Source organism: Protomyctophum bolini (assembly GCF_963924005.1).
Source record: "Protomyctophum bolini genome assembly, chromosome: 3".
Lineage (NCBI taxonomy): Eukaryota > Metazoa > Chordata > Actinopteri > Myctophiformes > Myctophidae > Protomyctophum > Protomyctophum bolini.
This window is the reverse complement of record NC_137864.1, coordinates 5,862,911-5,886,790: the sequence shown is the minus strand read 5'-3', so window position 1 is coordinate 5,886,790 and position 23,880 is coordinate 5,862,911. Positions and strand designations below refer to the sequence as shown.

General features: G+C 46.7%; 1 protein-coding gene across 1 annotated transcript in view; it reads left to right on the top strand.

Annotated features, from left to right (window-relative positions):
- Window positions 1–23,880, top strand: part of LOC308311841 (voltage-dependent T-type calcium channel subunit alpha-1I-like) — a gene marked incomplete at both ends in the record, with an annotated part of 172,535 nt that overhangs the window by 70,483 nt on the left and 78,172 nt on the right. The window contains 9 exon segments of the mRNA XM_080758617.1: window positions 508–625; window positions 3,541–3,696; window positions 5,385–5,475; window positions 6,492–6,661; window positions 9,565–9,635; window positions 10,100–10,252; window positions 10,254–10,365; window positions 10,367–10,606; window positions 11,693–11,793. Coding sequence (XP_080614743.1) covers window positions 508–625; window positions 3,541–3,696; window positions 5,385–5,475; window positions 6,492–6,661; window positions 9,565–9,635; window positions 10,100–10,252; window positions 10,254–10,365; window positions 10,367–10,606; window positions 11,693–11,793 — 1,212 coding nt within the window.

Below are 23,880 nucleotides of genomic sequence, written 5' to 3'. Positions count from 1 at the left end.
CACGCACGCACGCACGCACGCACGCACGCACGCACGCACGCACGAAAGCAAGCAACGCACTCTCTCTCTCTCTCTCTCTCCCTCTCTCTCTCTCGGACTCAGAGGACACTGCTTATAGCTTTAACCTTTGTGTGTTCCTTCCTGGCTAAAGTCCTCTATACACACAGCCAGTCAATAGCTGCAAATTGAATTCCTCAGCCTGGTTCCAGAGCATTGTGAAGGCCTATTAGCTCTGGATGCAAGATAGCAATCACACACTTCAGAGTTCAGACTCAGAGAGGCTGACTCACTGACACTGACATGACCGCACAAAAGGGCCTGAAAAGTGTCCTTCAGTACCATCAATGGTCGTATTGCGCTCTCTCTCTCTCTCTCTCTCTCTCTCTCTCTCTCTCTCTCTCTCTCTCTCTCTCTCTCTCTCTCTCTCTCTCTGGTATATGGTGTTTAGAGTATTGACAGCCGCTCTGCTTTCTATCTTTCTTTCTTTTTTCTGTCTTTCTTTCGTAGTATCTTGGGGATGCATATCTTTGGCTGTAAGTTCAGTCTACGGACAGAGAATGGCGATACAGTTCCTGACAGGAAGAACTTTGACTCTCTCCTGTGGGCTATTGTCACCGTCTTTCAGGTAATTATAGCCTACACAATTAGCCCTTCACTACGTCCCTCCCCAGCCCATCCTTGTCCAATAGGCACATTAGCAGTGAAGAAAGCTTGACCTGCATAGCAACCGTTTGCTAAACTATTTGGATTGGTATTGGACAATCGCTTTTGGGGGTGGGATTTAGTGAAGGGCTAATTGTGAATGTGTGCAGCTTTTGGTGTGCACGTTTCTCAGTCAGTCTGTCTGTCTGTCTGTCTGTCTGTGTGTGCGTGCTTGTGTGCGTGTGTGTGTGTCTGATCCACCAGCTTTGCTGTGTTTGTGCCTCAGATATGTAAAGGTTTCGCCTCCTCTCTGGAGAGTCGCGTTAGCTATGACTGAATGTTGTTGTAGAGTATAGTCTATTATTTATAGAGTCGTGTTACTTTGACTGCATGTTGTTGCAAACTCAGGGTCTTCAAGTCTTTAGTGAAGGACGGTCCAGTGGATGTCTTACTGGCTATAGTGGCCATTGTTGTTTTAATCATGATCCAGTCGATGACTGTCGGGGCTGTACTGGGAAAAAAATCCGACCCTGGTCATTTTCGCGCACACAGGGGTGTCGAACTCAACTTGGGGCGAGGGCCGCATTGGTCAAAAGGTCACTTGATGGGGGCCACAACCAGTTGCGGACGCACGCTCGATGTCTCAGTCAGTCACTGCTATAATATCTATCTATCTATCTATCTATCTATATATCTATCTATCTATGCTCAGACCGAGCCAGTCAGCCAGCAAGCCACACACATAGTGCTCAGACCCAGCCAGCCAGCCAGCCACACACATAGTGCTCAGACCCAGCCAGCCAGCCAGCCACACACATAGTGCTCAGACCCAGCCAGCCAGCCAGCCACACACATAGTGCTCAGACCCAGCCAGCCAGCAACACACATAGCTCCGTAAGGGAGTGGTTGCACCACTCAAAAAAATCTTCAAAAAACTGAAGAGGCTACTGGAGATTGGAGAACCGGTTGAGCCTCTCAGAAAAATCGGACCTCATATATATACAGGGTTGAAGTTGTCCTGCCACTCCTTCTATACCTTGTGTCGTGCACCCGGACGCTTTGCGTGGAATTGAAATGCTGAAGGCGTCGGAGGAGCTGCACCGCAAAACCATTCAGCGTCTCGCCTAGAGAGTAATGTGGCCTCTATTATTAGGGAACTCAGGTCAGAGTCAGGTCGCTGAACACGGAGGTCACAGAGTCTCGCCTGTGACATGAGTTGGTAGGGGAAGCAGCCGTTTAGTAGATTTTCTTCTCTTCATCCTGACCTGAGTGCATATAGCAATTGAGGCAAACTGACATTGCTCACCCAAAAGTGCATGATCATGGCCTGGGCCGTGGCTCAGCGGTCCAGGCACCTGGCAGTGTGCCGCGGGTTCGACTCCCGATCCCGACGGCCTTCACTGCATGCCCCCCGCCCCATCTCTCTCCCCATTTCCTGTCAGCCTACTGTCTGTCCCTCCGTAAAAAATATAAAATAAAGGCGAAAGCCACAAAAAAACATAAAAAATCAACAACAAAAAAAGTGCATGATTATAACCTGGAAACATAATTCAGAATGTGCTTACGTTCCGCATTAAATTCAATATTACTTAACAGTTTGACTCCATAAAACGCGTAACCCGCATTTTAATCAAATATTCTACGCTGCCGAGATTGTTTTATTACCTTTAGAGCATATACGCCGAAGTATTTGGGACGGATTAAACACATAAAACAAAAGGAGGGTATGTCGCTGAAACCCTGGATTAAACATTTAGCGGCCTGTTTTAAAACCGGCTACTCACCAAAATAGACGGATACAAGACCAGGGCTTTGAGGAGATTTATTACAAACTTGTAGTTACTTAAAAAAATTATATAAACAAAAAATAAGGAAAAGTAAATAGGACAAAATCAGGAAAACTAGATGGCAGAGTCCAATTTTTCTGCATGCCAGCTGTCTTCGAATAGATGTCTTCCAGATGATCCTAGGTGACGTTGGCGATGCTCCCGTCGTTGTTGCTATAGGTGTTATCTTCTCGTCTTGCCTGGCGCATCCCCCCCCCCCCCCCCCCAGGTGTTGCGGCGGATGTCCTCAGAAGACATAAGTGAAGGAAACTTCACTTATGTGCCAACACAGACCGGCCCCACCACAACCAGCGCGCAGATAGCAGAAACTATACCGCCCGCTCCGTCGAGGCACACACAAACAAACAAGCCCCTAATAATACCACCACTTTTACAGAACAACATAAATTATACAAACCAACAGACAACTATACACAACCATCTGTTGCTCTCACAAGAATGATGCTGGCAAAAAGGATTCAAGATAGAAGAGGGTTTATTTGTCACTCACTGATATACAGGTACAGTGAAATTGTCATGATGGCACTGGCAGAATGGCAGCACGCCCGGACCTTTCCTGGTGGCCTGCCACCTATGGGCCGGCCTGTCAATTATTATTATTTTTTTTATATCATGGCGGCCCCCTGCAGTCGCAGCCCACGGGGAATATGCCCGGTACGTCCTATGGTCAGTCCAGCCCTGATGACTGTCAAGAACATTGTTGGTGACTACTTTTAGCAGTTTTAGCATAGCCTATTGACAGGCTTGTGAGCTTGCAAATTGGCTTCTTCAGGCGCGCGCATGGGGGGGGGGGGGGGGGGTATTGTTAATTGTCTTGTCTCTCTTTCAACCCAGTCCTTTTGTTCTTCTGCCTTGAGGTATCAGTTCCACAATGTTAGCATGTACTGTACACACATACATACATGCACACACACACACACACACACACACTCACAAGTGCACAAACACATACTTTAGCATACCTGCAGTGATATCTTCCTTTGTCTGTGTGTGTGCGTGTGTGTGCGTGCATGCATGTTTGCGTGCGTGCGTGTGCATGCCTGGCCCTCAGATCCTGACGCAGGAGGACTGGAACGCGGTCTTGTACAACGGCATGGCCGCCACCTCTCCGATAGCCGCCCTCTACTTTGTGGCTCTCATGACCTTTGGGAACTATGTCCTCTTCAACTTACTGGTGGCCATCTTGGTCGAGGGCTTCCAGGCTGAGGTAAGGACATGATTAAATGACCATGATTCACTAGTCGTGCGTTATACCCATGCATGTACAGGACAGGACTGTATGGTTGTGGTCTTGTTGTCAATTTGCATTGGAGGTGGACTGTGTATCACCCCCTGTAATTAACCCATTCTGACCTGAGATCAGATTCATACGAGGTTTCCACTGGACACACACTGGTCTGATTAACCCATTCTGACCTGAGATCAGATTTTAAAAAATGTCAGTCGTTCTTCGATTTTTCAAAAATAGCAGACCTACAAGCTCGTAGCGCGCCACTCGGTGGCGCGCTATGAGCTTGTAGATCTGCTATTTTTCAATAGCTAAAGCATAACATGATGCTAACACCAAAATGGGTGCCCGGTCAGAATGGGTTAACTGAAATATTATGCAGCTTAAGTACTGCACCAATAAGATTTGCATTCACTGGAACAAAGGGCACACATTAGAGATTCAAATTAGAACTGGGTTACTATACGGTGTACCTTCAGTGTACCACATTCAGAGCCATTATTACATTATGGGGGGAAAAAAGAGGAGGCCTAGAAGAGGCCTGTTATGCTGCAGTCACAATGGCAGATACAAAAGAAACAAAACTACACCGCATATCTGTCGCTTTGTTGGCCTGTAAACCAGACAAATCTGAAAAACTAAAGGAGATTAGTCTGCATGATTTAATTGATTTATTGATTCTTTATTTAAGTGTCATGCTGGGGTGCATACTTAGTTTAGACTAGTCATTGGTTAGACATGGGTTAAGGTTAGGTTTAGGTGTGATGCCCCGTGGGAGGTTAGGTTTAGGGTGAGGGTTTGAGATAGGTTGTAGTTGTAGGACTAATGACTGGTCTAACCAATGACTAGTCTAAACCAAAAACTGTCTACATACCTTTTACAGTTTACATAAACAATTACAATAAACCCACATGACGGTTTGCAAACAATGATCAAGTGAATACCAAACCAGATACAACCCAGATCCTTACAAGGCAGATTACATAATATACACCATAAAATAAAAAAACATAAAATAAAATACACCATTAGGCTTGTAACAGGAGACACGTGTACCTACTTGAAGAGCTGGGATTGTCTTCTACTCCAACAAACTGGGCTGTCCGAAATACTTTTACATTATTAATTAACCAGTCTAACTTCTGACCATCATCTTCCCAGAACAGTTCAGGATTCTTTTGTTGCATTGCCCCAAACAGTGGAACCCTCAAATCATCATGCAGGGTACAATAAAACATAAATTAAATTAATTTTCTACATCATTTAGGACAGGTCAGAGGTCACATACTGCATGTTGGGATTGGCTATAGCTGCCCCTGAGGTTGTGGGGCTGTGGGGTTGTGGGACAGGGGCACCAATTTCATTTATTTATCTGCCCGTTGGAACTGCAGGTTCCACACAGAGATTCCAGACTAATACATATATGCAGTGATATTACTCTGGCCATGCCAGGCTATTACTTTGTAGCTTTGTATCTGAAATTGAAATCTGCTGAACTTTTGTGTATAGCTTTTGTAGCGGCTACAGCAAACGTCTGATGTATGTTTGTATCTTCATGTCGGTGGCTTCCATTGGAAAATGAATTGTAGTCTGAATATCTTTGTATTGTGTGAACACAGCATTCTTGGTTCTCTCAGCATTCCTGTCCAACCTCCTTCTCTGTCCAGGGAGACGCCTACCGTTCCTACTCTGAAGATGACCGCTCGTCTTCCAACTTTGACGAGAGCGAAAAGTTAAACGACTCCCTCAAGCTGTCTGGTGAGGCGACAACGCGTTGCATCCTTAATAAGCGCCAGGATATGCTTGCATATTATGGAAGTATACATTAATTTAAATGAACAAAGAAGTCTTTGTTCATTTTTGAGGGGAGCTAACCCCTATATATAAAGCTTTTGTCGCAACACGTCTCGTATTTGCTCAGATCATGGATGAGTCACTTCACACTCCTGTGAATGGGCTCATTCTGCAGAGTATACACACACACACGCACACACACACACACACACACACACACACACACATGCACGCACACACACGCACGCACGCACGTAATAGCCAGCCCATCATGTATTATGGACATGAGCGCGAGGCTGACTGTAGAACTGATTGTTTTTATCAGAGGTTGGAGAAATAAGCTAATCTAAGGCTGTGCGAGAGCTTTAAATGCATTTAGTTTAACCTTCAAAGACTCAGCCAAAAGAGCAGAAACACCTCTTTTTTCACTGAGATACAGCAGGACTATATACATGGAATTCACTTTGATGGATAAAAAAAACTGCCAGGCTTCAACAGAGCTTCACCAGTTGGGAAGATTTATTTAAAAAAAAATTGCAGCCCTATGTTCGTCAGAGAATATATCTGTCTGTCTGTCTGTCTGTACTTCTGTCTGTACGTCTGTCTGTGTGTAATCCACGTAACTCGAGAACCGTTCGCCCCACCGAATTCAAATTCGACACACGCGTTCCACACCCCCACAGGGGGTGCAGTGCCCGGTGTCGAGTCGGTCGGACCCACGGTTGTACAGAACCGCCCCAAAAAGGCCTCTGTCCGGGCTCTGGACAGGGTCCATATATATGGAGATGGCATCCTGCCGTCTGCATATACTCGTGTCTACAGCACCACCGTAGACACTCTAGTTAATGAGTTAATTAACGACAAGAATGTTCGGGGAAGTGTCCCATAGAGTCGAGGGAAACTACTGTACATGTTCGGTAACAGTCTATATCGTCAATGTTTTCACGGCTTATAACAAGGGTCTCTCTCCCCTGCTCCAGACCCCAAGATCTGCACCCTGACCCCCAACGGTCACCTGGAGCTGGGCACCATGTTGGGGCCGAGGGCCTCCTACTGTTCAGAGAGGCAGAGCTTCAGCCAGGACTCCAGGAAGAGCAGTGTGAAGAGCCTGGGCAACAAGAGTAGCCTGGAGAGACGCTCACTGTCCCTGGTATGCATGTATACAATTCACTTGTCTATACTGTACTGAACCAGCTCAGTGGCCTTGTGGTTAGAGTGTCCGCCCTGAGATTGGGAGGCCCGGGTCATACCAAAGACTCTAAAAATGGGACCCATTGCCTCCCTGCTTGACACTCAAGCATCAAGCATCAATGGTTGGCTTGGGGTTAAGTCCCTGCGACATACTAGCGTCATGTCCAGGGGGTGTACTTGTACGTCAAGCTGACTCACGCTACAGAAACAAGAGATAGGCTCCTGCCCCCTATGGGCCTCATGGCTCGGCAAGGCTACTTACTTATACTGTACTGAAAGTGACACGCAGACATCCACGATGTTATATTGCACAGACAGACATGTGGCCTTGCAAAAACACCGTAACCAATTAAAACCGGGAAAGAATCTAGTGTCATTTTAGATTTAAGCTATTGTATAGCGCATTGGTGTTTAGTGTTTGAATTTAACTATAAGCGAACATTTATAACTCAAGTCCTTGACATGAAAAAATTTGAGCACCACTGATACAGCGACACAATATGTTGTTGTAACCTACAGTATATTATACTGTAGGTTATTATACTGTAGGTTTTCAGCAAACTGTTTAGATGACCTTTTTAGAATTAAATCTGCCTTAACCCATTTTGACCTGTTTGACATGTTTCTATGTCAGTCGTTCTCAAACATTTTCATGTCAAGGACCACCAAGACAGCTGTAACAGAGATGCCATATTCAGTTGCGCAAGAGACCTTTTTTTCCCCTTTTTTTATTATTTAAGGAGAAGTACAGAAAAGTACAGAGTTGCAAAGTTTCTGTCAGTGACACTACTTTTTTTTACTACTGGCTATATATGCAGTGTAACAAAAACAGTTAAACTGGCAAGAAATAGGCCATGCAGTTGCTCAATCTTTGTTGGCCACACAATCTACAATGGCCATTTTAAACGTTTGTTTTCCATAGAGGAAACGGTTGCTATGTGGTTGCTACCCTGTCACATTCAACAATCTGATTGGCTGCATGCCACCCAGACTGAGTGGCCGCCGAATCCCGCCACTTTCTGCATCCGTTGTTTCAAATTAAAAGCCCCGTATTTACATACAGTCTTTAGATTTTTGTTAGATTTTTTTGACATGACAAACGCATAATACAACACGCATTTATTCCTTGCAAATGTCGGCGAGAACACATTAAACTTAGATAAAAACAATAACCTATTTCTATTGTGATCCAGCAACATACTACCTAGACTTATATTTTTAGAATCAAGCCATTTCACCTCAGCCTTTTAGTTTTTTCTCTGTCTCTATACCTATTTCTGTCTTTTCACGCATGCATGCATGGACACATGACGCATGCACACACGCACGCACACACACACACACACACACACACACACACACACACACACACACACACACACACACACACACACACACACACACATGCCACAGGAAGCACGGCAACTCTTCACTTATTATTGTGCTTATTGAACCAAAAGCCAAAGGAGCCAAAAGACACTTCTGTGAGGTCCAACTCAGCCCTCTAGTTGCCATGGGAACGTCTATTAACCCATTCTGACCTGAGATCAGATTCATACGAGGTTTCCACTGGGACACACACTGGTCTGATGAACCCATTCTGACCTGAGATCAGATTCTAAAAATGTCAGTCGCTCTTCGATTTTTCAAAAATAGCAGACCTACAAGCTCGTAGCGCGCCACTCGGTGGCGCGCTATGAGCTTGTAGATCTGCTATTTTTCAATAGCTAAAGCATAACATGATGCTAACACCAAAACGGGTGCCCGGTCAGAATGGGTTAATTGAGGATTCTTCTATTCTGTCTCCGCCACGATCTCCTGCAAGAGAAACAGAGTGTGAGGAAATTAATTGATTGAGGGCACGGTGAAAAAGAGACAGACGGGGGGGGGGGGGGGGGGGGGAAGATTTCAATATGGACGGAACATAGAGAAGAGAAAGAAAAGGAAGGAAAGTATTTATAATACCCTGGTATATCATTATCATAATTATCATTAAACGTTCACAGAATGAAATGTTTAATGGTCATGATTTCACCAGGATCCTGAACGGCTTGATTCTATAAGCTTAAAAATACATTAAAACTAAATATTTTTGGAAATTTCTACGTGAAAAATGAATGGGGTCATGGAACGATGGAACCAGAAAATGTCAAATCTTTGCTTCTGGGGGGGGAGGTCACCGGAACAACATATTTTCAGATGGGGGGGGGGGGGGGGGGGGGGGAGGCATATCATGTCCTTGACATGAAATATTGAGCACCACTGATACAGAAACATAAGGTTTTTTTTCTACAACCAGCTCGCAATGTCTGTGTGTTTGTTTGTGATGTACATCAAATGAGCACGAGTGGTGTGCGCATGCGTGAAATTGGAACGACAGAAGTATGTGACATTGCTGCCACCTGCTGGACGCAAATCGCTAATCTAACGGAGCAGAGAGGAGAGAGAGAGAGAGAGAGAGAGAGAGAGGGAGAGAGAGGGGAGTTGCACCACTTGGTTCACACAGGTGTGATTTTTTTTAAACGGTCAGAATTTAAATTTCGACGTCAGGCCTAAATGGGTTAAACATCTCTGCCGCTGCCCACAGGGAAGTTGATTTGATGGGGGAACTGAACTCGCTTGTCAGGCGCTATAGAGCCTACGGGGTATACGCGGCTATATCGCTCTTCCACCCCACTGGAAATGCATTACGGGTGTCATTTTATATAGCTATCGATCATCCACGTTGCATATACTTTTGGTTAACGTGCTCACTCTGGGAGGGACTCAGTGTTCAGACCATGTGGTGTGTGTGTGTGTGTGTGTGTGTCTCTTATACTATACTCTGATGAATCACAGTGGCTTTATTGTGACTCTTTCCAGCGACACGGTCGCGGTTCCGCCTACCACAACTGGGGACGCCCTCTCCCTCCTCAAACCACATGGAGCCGCAGGTGAGATTCAGCCATGGTTATTGCATTAATGAATTCTTAATAACTTTCATTAGCCCCTTAATAGGGGGATATAGGTCGATATCTCTGCCATGGTTCAAATCCCTGCAGTGAGCCGTTTGAAACAAACCGCTAATGCATTTTTGATTGGAGTCGAGCGGAGTGGAACTTTCTTCATTGGTATAGTTGGTTAAGTAAACAAATGGCTTTAAACGAGTCACCGAACGGTTTGCGGAGCGGTCTTGATATCGGAAGGTCGCTATAGTTCGTATCCCCGGACCGGCACGTTAAAATGACCACCGCTGAAGTGCCCTTGGACAAGGCATTGAACCTCTACCATGAAATGTTCTATATGAGCAGGGCCTGGCTGTAAACAAGTTATTGAGCTTATAGTCCAGTTACCCTGGGTAAACAATAGTACCTTTCTTTCTTTCTTTACGTTCCCTCCAACCCTCCGCTTCACGCAGGTCTAGCTGGAACAGCCTGGGTCGGAGGAGGAGCTACCGGGCGGGGGGCGGAGCCCCCGCGGTGGTGGGCGGCAGCCTCCGCGTCCACGGCACGCCCTCCTCCTACGCCTACGCCAGCGAGCAGGAGCTGCTCCTCTCCAACCCCCCCCACCACACCACCACCACCCCCCGCACCCACCTCCCCCCCCCAGCTCCTGTCCAGGCGGTACGCTCCCAAGAGGGACCGGCGGGCCCTGTCGCTGGAACTCCCAGAGCTTTTCCAGGGGGGGTGGGGGTGGTCTGGGCCCGGGCCCGGCCCCGGCCCACCACCCCGACCCCGCCAGGAGGAGCGCCACTGGGTCGGGGGCGGGCCTGGGAGGTGGTAGCGGGGGGAGCGGAGGAGGTGTGGACCACCGCGACTGTAACGGCAAGGCCCCGCCGCCGGGCCCGTACCTGCTGGTCTCCGAGGTCTTCCCGGAGGTCAACGCGCAGAAGGACCGGCCGGACCTGGAAGAGGAGATAGACTATGTGGAGTATATAAAGACATCTCTGCGGGACTTTGTTAAATGAGCATTCAGTGATTTGGGGTATCCACCACCCCGGTAGCAAGATGTGCACATGAACACGCTTTACAGTGGGGGGGGGGGGACGGGGGGGGGACGACGACACACACGCGAGAGGCCAACAGCACGCATACCAAGGCCAGCCTCTGCTCGATCATGATTGGCAGAAGGCCCCTTCTCATCCTGATTGCATGAAGACTTGGCCACCTAGCCAAAAACGTTTTTTTGACCCCAGGGGCTCACTGGGGACAGAGAGGAACTCTATAGTAGGGAGGATTATCACAACAAAACAAAAAAAATAAGTGATATTTGAATTAAGTGAAATCACTGAATATACCTTTAAGTAAAAATATGCCCAATAACAATAACATCTCATGTATACTTGCCGTACAGTTGTATACAGTATGTGCTATTCCGCGATGGACGATGGGGGTACTTGAACCCGAATGATCACATGATCAAAGCATCGCACTGCAGGGTGAGGGTAGCACAAACTTGACTACAGAAGCAGGCAGAGACAATGCCATTTCAGCCTAGCTGGCCTTCATTAGGGCATAATGCAGATTGTCAATGAATAGGGGGTTGCAGCGTATATACATGGCATGGTGTGTTTATGGTATTATTACATTTTCTGTAGCACTGTGTCTGGCAAGGTATTGTCATTTATCCTGGTGTGTGTGCGTGCATGCGATTGTCACGAGACTTGGAGGGACTGATCAGTAAGTACGTTTCCTCAAAAAGATCATTAACCTTTTAGGTTGATGAGGTCAAAGGTCCAGGTGTGACTCCTATTCAAATAATTTGAGAGTGTGTGTATAGAGTACAGTAACTGTAACGTGTGGGAATGATCAGCAGGCTGCGATGAGCTGAGTTGACATTTTAGGTTGAAAAGGTCAAAGCCCAAGTTTACTGTAGTGTATAATCAAGCAAGGCTAATGTCAAAATCAGGAACGAATCAGGACAGGAATGGATGATTGTATAGTTGTCGTTTTGCCCTTTCTCCTTGATGTTTCACTCCCCCCCCCCCCCCCCCCCCCTTGTCCTCTTCCAGTCCATGTGTTTTCGTCTCCAGAAGATGATGGAGGTCTACAAGCCGGGCTGGTGTGAGAACAGAGAGAACTGGTCCGTCTACCTCTTCTCCCCACAGAACAAGTGAGTTGATGACATCACCTCTGTAGACTGCCCAATCCAATGTCAATTTAACTCTGAGGGCTGTAGTTTTGAGGGCGGTATAAGATGTCACACTCGGTCGAGTGCAAACTAAGCACATTGTTTCCTCGGAGTTCCACTCAGGGCATTATCGAATTGTCTTCTTAACCCATTTTGGACTGAGGTCGATTAAAAAAAAAAGGCTTCTAAATCCCCCCCAAAAAATCTGAAAAACCCATGTTTCTATGTCAGTGGTGCTCAACCTTTTTCATGTCAAGGACCCCCAGAATTATCTCTATTGGGCCATGGACCCCCATCTCGAAATATGTAGTTCCAGGGACCCCCCCCCAGAAGCAAATATTTTAGTTAAAAATGTTTGCTCTGAAATATATATTCAATGATTTGGGCCACATTTTAACGATTTTTCAAAAATAGCAGACCAAAAATAGCAGACCTACAAGCTCGTAGCGCGCCACTCGGTGGCGCGCTATGAGCTTGTAGATCTGCTATTTTTCAATAGCTAAATTATAACTTAATGTTTAAAACACCAAAAGGCGTTTTCCGTCCCTGATCAGATAGGGTCCTCGCCACTTGGCTCAACATCCGGGAAGTCAAGAATGCAGTTTAGTTGGCCTATTTGCGATTTAGACTTGACATAAACGGGAGGATTCCATTGCAGTCGGACCCGACCTTTATCGGCCAGTATATACTGTACAACCCAACGACCGACATATACTCAACATCACGTCTCTGGCCTCCATTGACAATGAATGGTAGACTCATTCCCAAGTCAGTCCAAACCCTCAGGTCCGAGTCCCAAGTCATTTGAGGTTCATGCCCGGATGTGAGAGGACGCTGGCGTCTGCTTGTTCGCCGCTTCTCCATCCGTGGTAGCTTAGTTTAGTTTAGTTAGATATTGAACTTTGTGCAACTGTGCAAAGTGGAGAGACGACCTTAATAGGCTACTAGTTTTAGTTTTAGTATTAGTTTAAGCTTTTGTCACAGCCAACTGGACCTCAACTTTGGGAATAGCTGTTCACTCACCCGCTGGCTCCACTGTCCCACCGCCGTGGAAGGAATCACTGCAACAGAACCATTTTCTGACGTCCACCTCGGAAACACCTGGACTACACTGTCCCCTGGTTCGGTTCGGCTGCTTCTCAACGTTGTGGTTAGTTGGCGGCTTCAGGGCTAGCTGGCAACCACAACATAGGCAGCTGTTCCCCGCGTTCGGTTCGGCTGCTTCTCAACGTTGTGGTTAGTTGGCGGCTTCAGGGCTAGCTGGCAACCACAACATAGGCAGCTGTTCCCCGCGTTCTGTGCTGGTTAGCTGGCGGCTCTAGGGCTAGCTAGCAACCAGCAACCTGCAGTCAGTTTTCCGCTCCTACAGCTCCCACCGGTCTTTTCTGCCCACTCATCCTTTATCCATTTTTCTTTTCTACGTCTCCGTCAAACTGCCATGTTGTGGATTACCCTGCTGTGTCTGTGTTTCCATCTCCTCTGGTCAACAAACGTGTTGCCAGCGGCTAACAACAGCTCCAGGCTAACAACATCAATCCCGGATGGCACCATGGGCACTTTGTTTTACTCCACCGCACAACTGCTCAAACTCAACAACTACATCGTCATTCCATCCTTTATCTCAGCTCTCAAAACACACGGACTGTTACGCCGATCCAAATACATCCATCGAAGCTCCCGTAGAAAGTTTGTTTACTCCCGGTCTGATCACTCCACTATCCCCTCACTCTGGTCAAATGAACGACGTCATCACAACACACCACACGTGCGCCCCGCCCCCGCCTGTCTACAGCCGCTGATCAAAGCGCCACTATCCGTCAAACTCAATTCATGTCTCAAAATGTCTCTGTTCAACACCCGATCATTAACAGACAAAGGACTCATACTCAGCGACTTCATAACAGACAATAAAATAGATATTTTCTGTATTACTGAAACCTGGCAAAAACCCCTTGAATACATTTCACTCAACCAAACCACACCCCCAGGATACATCTATATGGACAAACCACGGCTTGATAAACGAGGAGGTGGTTTAGCCATAATACATCGACAACAGATAAAAACCAGCCCAGTCACAATTCCACCCTCCCCCTCATTTGAACAACTGGTTTTTAAACTATCTGGCCCCAAACCCCTGGTTACTGCAGTCATCTATCGCCCCCCCAAACCCAATCCTTCATTTCCCTCTGATTTTTCCACATTCCTCACCCAGCTCTGTGCCATCTCTCCATCTGTCCTATTACTCGGTGATTTCAATTTTCACGTGGACTCACTCAACTCCCCACCTGCCACTGAATTCCTGGACATTCTAAACTGTTTTAATATAACCCAGCATGTAGACTTTCCCACACACAGACAAGGTCACACTCTAGACCTGATATGCACTACCGGAACCTCCATCAGCAACCTTTCCAACTCCGGCTCCACCCTCTCCACCTTCTCTGACCACCTGGCCCTCACCGTTGACATTGACATCCCCACCCCTGCCATCAAGCACAAACGCCTCATCACATTTCGCAACCTCAAATCCATCCAGCCCCCCGCTCTCTCCTCCCTCCTGACTGACACAATCTCCGACCACTCACTCACCCAAAATGCCTCCCCGACTGACCTAGTCAATAACTACAACAATGCCCTCTCCACCTGCCTAAATCAGCTCGCTCCCATAAAAACAAAACCTGTCTCCTACACCCACTCTGCCCCCTGGTACACAGACCACCTCCGCCACCTTAAGGCTGAGGGCCGAAAGCTTGAACGGCTAGTAAACAAAACTGGTCTAAATGTCCACTCCGAGGCCTACAACTCACACCAGCAGCAATACAAGGAAGCCCTCAACAGTGCGCGCACCTCCCACTACTCCTCCATTATTCAATCTGGCAGCAAAAACACCAAAACCCTCTTCTCCACCGTCAGCAACCTGCTCAAACCCATGGACACCACCACCTCCTCCTTCACTACCAATAAATGTGAATCATTTCTCACATTTTTCCAAACGAAAATAGTCAACATTCACTCTGAACTGGCCATCACCTCCTCCACCACTCCCCCGGATCCTGAACCAACCCCCCCTCTGTTCTCTGGTCAACCACTCACTACCTTCACCGTGATCACTACATCGGACCTATCCACCATAACCTCCGGCATGAAGGCATCCACCTGCATCCTGGATCCCATGCCCTCCTCCCTAGTCATGGCCTGCCTCCCAGCTCTCTCCCCAACCATCACCAAAATCATCAACACCTCCCTGTCCTCTGGTTTCATCCCACCTGCCCTCAAACTGGCTGCTGTCACCCCCATTCTCAAAAAACCCGGACTAGACCCTGACACCCCCAACAATTACCGCCCCATCTCCAACCTCCCCTTCATCTCCAAAATACTAGAAAGAGCAGTCGCCTCCCAAATAAAATCACACCTGGACTCAAATAACCTCTATGAAATATTTCAATCCGGTTTCCGCTCAATGCACAGTACAGAAACAGCCCTCCTCAAAGTTACCAATGACATCCTACTCTCCGCCGACTCTGGTTCCCTCTCCATCCTCATCCTCCTGGACCTCTCTGCCGCTTTTGACACCATCAATCACTCCACCCTCATCTCACGCCTTCAGTCCTCCCTTGGAATAACTCACACTGCCCTCTCCTGGCTGAAATCATATCTCTCTGACCGCCACCAGTTCATCTCCATCAACAACTGTCACTCCTCCACTGCCCCAGTCACCCACGGCGTCCCCCAGGGCTCTGTACTTGGTCCTCTCCTCTTCATCATTTACATCCTACCTCTTGGGCAAATCCTCCGTCACCATAACCTCCAGTTCCACTGCTATGCCGACGACACACAACTCTACCTCTCCACCAAGACCATCACCGCTGCCACCCACTCCACCCTCACCACCTGCCTCACTGATATCAAACTATGGATGCAAAATAACTTTTTAAAACTAAACTGCAACAAATCTGAAATCCTCCTCATCGGCCCCAACTCTCTCACCAGCTCCACCCAGAACTTCACCCTCAACATCGATGGCTCCACTGTTACAACCTCCCCCCACATCCGTAACCTTGGTGTCACATTTGACTCCACCCTCTCATTCCTCCCCCACATAAACCAGATCACCCGTACCGCCTTCTTCCACCTCAGGAATATCGCCCGCCTCCGGCCTTCTCTGTCTCTCACTGCCGCTGAAACCCTCATACACGCATTCATCACATCCCGGATTGACTACTGCAACAGTATTCTCTATGGCACCACCTCCAAAGTCCTCAATAAACTCCAACACGTGCAAAACTCCGCTGCCCGCCTGCTCACCAGTACTCGCTCCAGAGACCACATCACACCCGTCCTCCACGACCTACACTGGCTTCCCATCAAACAAAGAATTCACTACAAAATCCTGCTCACCACCTACAAAGCTCTCAATAACCTGGCTCCCCCCTATCTTTCCGATCTTCTTGAACCATATGCCCCCCCCCGTTCCCTCAGGTCCAGTGAAGCCAACCTCCTGAAGGTCCGCAAGGCCAAGTACCGCACTTGGGGTGACAGGGCCTTTTACGTTTCGGCCCCCAAACTCTGGAATGAACTCCCCAACCACCTCAGAGCTGCCCCCTCTCTCCCCTCTTTCAAAACCTCACTCAAAACCCACCTCTTCAAAATAGCAGGTGGAGCGAGATGAATTCGTGGCGGTGGCGACTCGCCACAACCTATTTTTTCCGCCATGGCGTATTCTTCATTTTCCGCCATGGCGAGTACAGAATCCGCCTTGGCGAGTACAGAATCCGCCGTGGCGACGACTCGCCACGACCTATTTTTTCCGCCATGGCGTATTCTTCATTTTCCGCCATGGCGAGTACAGAATCCGCCTTGGCGAGTACAGAATTCGCCGTGGCGAATCCGCCATTGTTTATTTTTTTTTTGCGTGCCCTGGTGCCGTGGTGCAGTCCTAGTAGTAGAATTCTCGGAATTATTTCATCCTCTGCTAGCGTAACGGCTAGCGCTCTCGCCCCTATAGTCAAGGCACCGTGCAGACACAGGTTCGATTCTTGCAAAAAGCAAACTATTTTTTTTTTTAAAGTTCTTTTTTTACCCGTACATACAGTGTGTGTGTGTGCGTGCGTGCGTATACAGTGTGCGTGCGTGTATGCGTGCGTATACAGTGTGTGTGTGTGTGTGCGTGCGTGCTTCATCGTATTTATTATTATTATTATTATTATTATTAATATGCAGGTAATAATAATAAATACGATGAAGCACGCACGCACGCACGCGCACACACACACTGTATACGCACGCATACACGCACGCACACTGTATACGCACACACGCACACACACGGTATGTACGGGTAAAAAAATTACTTTAAAAAAAAAATGTTTGCTTTTTGCAAGAATCGAACCTGTGTCTGCACGGTGCCTTGACTATAGGGGCGAGAGCGCTAGAGGGGATGGGGGGGGGGGGGTGAGTGACTCTCTCTCTCTCTCTCTCTCTTTCTTATAAACGTTGCGCGCACACACAAACATATAGACACACAGATCTCTGAATTACTTCATCCTCTGCTAGCGTAACGGCTAGCGCTCTCGCCCCTATAGTCAAGGCACCGTGCAGACACAGGTTCGATTCTTGCAAAAAGCAAACATTTTTTTTTTAAAGTAATTTTTTTACCCGTACATACCGTGTGTGTGCGTGTGTGCGTATACAGTGTGCGTGCGTGTATGCGTGCGTATACAGTGTGTGTGTGCGCGTGCGTGCGTGCTTCATCGTATTTATTATTATTACCTGCATATTAATAATAATAATAATAATAAATACGATGAAGCACGCACGCACACACACACACACACTGTATACGCACGCATACACGCACGCACACTGTATACGCACGCACGCACACACACACACTGTATGTACGGGTAAAAAAAGAACTTTAAAAAAAAAAATAGTTTGCTTTTTGCAAGAATCGAACCTGTGTCTGCACGGTGCCTTGACTATAGGGGCGAGAGCGCTAGCCGTTACGCTAGCAGAGGATGAAATAATTCCGAGAATTCTACTACTAGGACTGCACCACGGCACCAGGGCACGCAAAAAAAAAATAAACAATGGCGGATTCGCCACGGCGAATTCTGTACTCGCCAAGGCGGATTCTGTACTCGCCATGGCGGAAAATGAAGAATACGCCATGGCGGAAAAAATAGGTCGTGGCGAGTCGTCACCGCCACGAATTGATCTCGCTGTCTCTCCAAAATAGCTTTCCCCAGTTGACGTCTCGTTTATCCTTTTATCTTTTTAACCCTGTATCTGTTATGTTTTATTTTGTCTTTTTTCTCTTAATAAAGTCTGTTCTTAGTGTTCCCTGTAAAGCGCTTTGGGTATTCAGAAAAGCGCTATATAAATCTGAGCTATTATTATTATTATTATACTGTACATGCATACCCCCTATGCATATTTGTTCAGGTGATCACAGAGGTCAGTCAAATCGATCAATCAATGCAACTTTATTGTCAAGTCACATTTACAAGAAAAGTGAATGAAATTCAAGGCAGATGTAACGACTATTGACTAGATATATTTTTTTAAATAGAAGGAAATTAGTAGTCATTCAAGTTCAATGATAATTGGGGGGATAATTGGGGAAGATGTAAATGTTCTTCCTTAACCCTGTAAGACCCGGATATATTTCTACTTGCAAAAAAGAGATTTCAAACTTACTTACCGGTATGTTAAATAAATATGTAAAAAAAAAAAAAAAAAAAAAAAAGTTTGATGAAAAGTTTATGCACATTTATAATAATTATATAATAATTATATAATAATATAATAAATTAATGATTTACATTTGGGGGATATCTTTCACAATAATGAATAAAACATGTTCTAGACATTCTAATGATAACAAAAAAAAAACATATATTACAATTATTTTACTTACTTTTATTAGGGTTAAAGTTCAAATGTCAAGGTTCAAAATTGTTCAAAATTGTCCAGAAAGTTTTTATTTGTGTGAATTTCAGCCTCTGTGGGGGGTATTTATATGCAAATATCATGACCAATGGCATTGCAATGGAATTGCAAATTTTTTTCCGACGTCAGGCCTAAATGGGTTATGTGTGTGTGTGTGTGTGTGTGTGTGTGTGTGTGTGTGTGTGTGTGTGTGTGTGTGTGTGTGTGTGTGTGTGTGTGTGTGTGCGCGCGCGCGTGCGGCTGCTCGCGCACAAGCATGCATATATTATATGCATTTAATATATACATATAATATATGCATATAATATATACATATAATATATGCATATAATATATGGAAGACTGTGTGTTAGGGTTTCCAAGATTCATCCTCCCAGGAATTTTGTTGTTTGGCGGTTAAAAAAGAATATAACGACACAAAATGTCCAGGAATCTGAGTCGGTATAGTTCCACTGACTGTTTCCAGTGTTCGTGCCTATAAATAGAATTTGTCTTAATCATAATAGTTTTGATAAGCAACTTCATAATTGCGTGTCGTGACAGTTTTATGCCATGGCCAAACATCAAGGCTTTGAAGCAGTCGAGCAGCCGCGACGCGCGCGCAATATTAAACAATGTTATAATAAGTATAGTCCTTGGGGCATAAATGAAACGAATCGTACATCGAGTGACGAAATGGACTGTACGACGAGGAAGTGAAAAATCCTCATTCCGTCACAATTGAGCAGTTGAGACGAATGACCATGCAAGTCCATACTTTATTCTGACCCCTCCCCGAAATAACCCCGTATCCATGATTTATACATCACTAGAGCGGTGCCTGTGGGGCCTCTACGGCGGTGCCCGTTGGGCACTGGGCCTACTGGGGAACGATGCAAGTTGGAAATGCATGCGCCACCCAGATATGTATGCGTTGGAGCCTCTACAGCGGTGCTCGTTGGGCACTGGGCCTACTGGGGAACGATGCGAGTTGGAAATGCACCCAGATATTATGTCTGTGTCCCTTCTATGCCCATTCATGGAGTTCTTTGTCAGGCATGCCCAAATATGGAGTCTACGTCGCAGACGTCAGAATGAGGTCAGAACAGGCCAGCTCCATATATGGACCCTGGGCAGGGGGCCCTATAGTGTCCAGAGCCCGGTCAGAGGCCGTTTTTGGGGCAGAGTTCCCATGAGTGTGGGTCGAATTTGAAGTTGGCGGAGCGAACGGTTCTCAGACAGACGTACAGACTAAACGTATACAGAGACTTCACGCATTTAGATATGGGTTATTCGTCTCAACCGTTCCATCATAGACATAACAAATTACTTCTTGAAAAACTATACTTTTGTCCGATGTATTGTTCGATGAATGAAACGTATAACCGGAACTGATCGAATCATTTCAGTTCCAGAGTTGAGTCGAGTTGAGTGTGTGCAGGATTTTCACATAGGATTGAGGTGGCATTCCGAGCGTGCGTGTGCGCTCGCGCGCGTGCGCGTGTGTGTGTGTGTGTGTGTGCGCAGGAGCACACGTGGACACACTGTGAAGTGGTGTTTTGTTTGTTTCCTCCGACAGTCCCCCAGCTTCCATTCCTGGTGGGTGTAGACAATAGACGTGCCCCTGAAAACACCATGAAAGGAAAAAATCACTCACTCACACAGTCGTTCACTCACTCCATTCCCTCTGTGCTGAAAGCCACTTTAGGGAAGCCGTCGGGCCCCTTGGGCTGTGTTTTGGCACTGTGGCAGGTGCCATCTGTCAAGCAAGGAGAGAAAGATAGAGTGTGTGTGCGTGTGTGTGTGTGTGTGTGCGTGCGTGTGTGTGCGTGTGTGCGTGTGTGTGTGTGTGTGTGTGTGTGTGCGTGCGTGTGTGTGCGCGCGTGCATGCGTGCGTGCAACTGTGTGTGTGACTGTATGTACTCAGTGCAACTCAAGCGATGTCTTTGCAACCGTGTACGTCTTTGTGGATACATACATTTCTATGATTGTGTATAGTGTATGTGTATGCGTCTGTGCGTGCGTGCGGGCAGGTGTGTGTGTGTGTGTGTGTGTGTGTGTGTGTGTGTGTGTGCACATGTGCGTGTTGGTCTGCCTACAGGTGTTTACTATAGTGAGTATAACAGTAGATCAGGGGCAGTAGACCAATTAGCACAAAAGGAACTAAGCCAACATACTATGCATTAAGTGCAGGTGCTGTCCTGAAGGGATAAACACCTGCCATTATGTGGGCTCACCCAGCTGCAGGATGCACCAGATACGCCAGGGTGTTCCCATATCTTAGTATAGATTAGAGTCCCTCTGTCTATCAACTGATTCGACTCAGATGTGGCAACCATACCTATAGTCATCCCTATCTGTTTGTCAGATCTGAAAACGTACGTTTTCTTTTCATCAACTTACTATATTATAAAGTCATGCACACGAGACAGCCCTGTTTTCGCTGGTGCCTTACCCCCTATCCCTAAACTTCTTTGCCCTTTTTTCTTTTCTTTTTTTTTACTATTTTGAACTTCTTTTTTTAAATACTTCAAATAGTCGATCTACATCGACACGTTGTGAGCTTGTAGATCGGCTATTTGAACTGTTTAACTCGATTATTGCCCGCTATAGGTGGTAGCATAAGCACACCTAACCTGTGCCACCCGTCCACTGCCAATTCAAAACAGGTGCTGTACCACCTGCAGGGCAGGGACGTTTAGTTGAGCGATATCTAACGAGCACTTCCAAACTGCAACATTAGAAAGATAATCACCTGCAAGGAAACCTGTGATGGACACTTTACCATTGCTCTGGCGACTTGGCAAGTCCTGCACAGTAAATAATAGCAGAGGAGTCAGACCTATAGAAGTGTCCACAAGCACTCGTAAGCTTGTAGAGTGGCTATATTTCCGAGGTGTATAATAAATGTCACGTTATAAATAATGTAGCCTAGGCTAATAAAAGTTCACACGCGCACATTGTCGGCATGCAGGCACAGTGACAAATGCCGTCAAGGGTGCGCCCTTTATTAATGTAATAAAAAAAAGCCTGTGCACGGCGACCCACTGTGTACTTTCTTCTCACCGTTCTCACCATATCCACAGACTACAGTTTATCTGTAGCGATTAAAATATTGTTCAAGCTTCGCACTCGGCACCAATGCAAATGAAATCACCAGACAGTCCGCAGACTCCGCACTGGACTAGTATAATAGGCTGATATATTTATTATTGGATGCAGCAGAGATGCTGCAGTTGATGCAACATGATACGTTTTAAGTTGTTAACAGTGATTTGCGAATGCAGTGAGCACTTACTATGAGACCTAGCAGATCATGTCTGTCTGTGTGTGTGTCTGTGTGTGTGTGTCTGTGTGTCCCACCTTTGTGCCCATATATGGAGCTGAGTGATTTGTTTGTGATTGATGCAACACACTCCATATTTGGACGTATAGCTGCTTTGGGGACTCCTTATATGTTATGGCTAAGTTAAAATAATAACTTAAAAATAAATCTTAAAAAAAACCCAAATATGTATGAGCTGCGTTCGCTTCCCGCGTTTGCGCGTCTTACTGGTATATAAACATTGTGGAGTCTGTCAGGTCTCACCTCAGGGGGAGGGGCGAGTTACCATGACAACCAGGCACGCCCATGGCCGGGTCATAGACTCAGTGTATTATCCCAGAGCAATTCTAAATCAGCTGCGCCTCATTCCAGCCGCCGCCCTGGTTAGCAATTAAGGACAGCCGCAGCCTGTCAGCCGCGCCCTTTATAAACAGCCTGCGCACCTAGCAGTATCAGATCCCTGCTACACACAGACGCTCGCGCAGCATATGCCGTCCACTCGGCGTTGGATGGTAAGTCCACACTCCTCTCACTTATGGACTCTCACGTATGGACTATGTTTATTGTTTGATTGTTTGTATCACCACTCAATTGCTCTCTTATATTCTCACATCACCAGGCTTGTAGGAGTGGGGCTGGAAGCACACGCAGGAGCGTGTGCCCCCCATAGACAAGTATACACGGAGAGCCGCATGCATACTGGAGACCCACCTGGCTCGTATCGGGGACGAGTGCGGAAGACGGGACCCCCGTATGGAAACGGCAGCCCCACAGCTCCATAAGGTCGCAGTAAGACAAACCGTTCACTATCTATCACCCGTGTTATTAAGAAGAGGCACTCATAGGGGCAAATGAGCAGCTAAGGATAATAACGAAGATTGTGAATGAAGGAAGTCACCCTGTCGATGCTAAATGAAGACTGTGAATGAAGAGTGTCACCGTGGTGTTGTACACTGAAGATTGTTGAATGAAGATAACCCCGTAGAGACTAATGGAAGCTAGCAGGCTCTAGATAAAGTGTCACGTACACCCTGTGAAAGAAGACAGGCCCGTGTTATGTTTATTTCACCCTTGAAGAGACTTTAAGTTGGCTTGCGCCGCCAGGCCCGGTGAAAGAAGACCGTTAGAAACTAGAGCGCTTACTTTGTGTTAACCCCCTGACTGCCGTTGTCGTACCGACACGGCCACCCAGTAGATAGAGAGAAATAAGAATATAAATGCTTGTGTATCTTCCTGTTGGCCGAGCCTAAGGGGCCCTCCGTACCATCCCCGCCCGGTACCATACCAAGTACTTTTACTCTAATTACTCACCACCCCGTATCCGAGTACTTCTACTCTAAAGTACTCTTCTGTGCCTTGTGGATAGAGAAAGATACGCACCCCCTTACCTACCTCCGGGGGGAGCCTCCTGGCCTCCTCTGGAACCTGGAAAAGAAGAAGAGAAAGAGTTATACAAAGGTCCAGTTGGTAGACTGCCTAGACCGGGTGTCTCAGGCCCCAACTTTGTACTTACCTTGTGCTCTGACCGTATGCTAACATCCCCTCTCATCCTCTGCAGTGACGACTCCCGCCTCGGAGCCGGGACCTCATGCAAAGAATATTACTGTCTGAGTTCTGTTTGGGAAAACTGACTTTGTTTGAACCTGTTGGAGAAATAAAGCAAGGGGCGCCATCGTGTGTCTAACCCCTGAAACTGCACTCTGAGTTGTATTTCCCACCCGACCTCCCACAACATGAACAATCGGATATATATCCGTGTAGTTTCCATGCAGGCACAAGCTGCATGCATTTCTCACCTAATTATAGTAAAA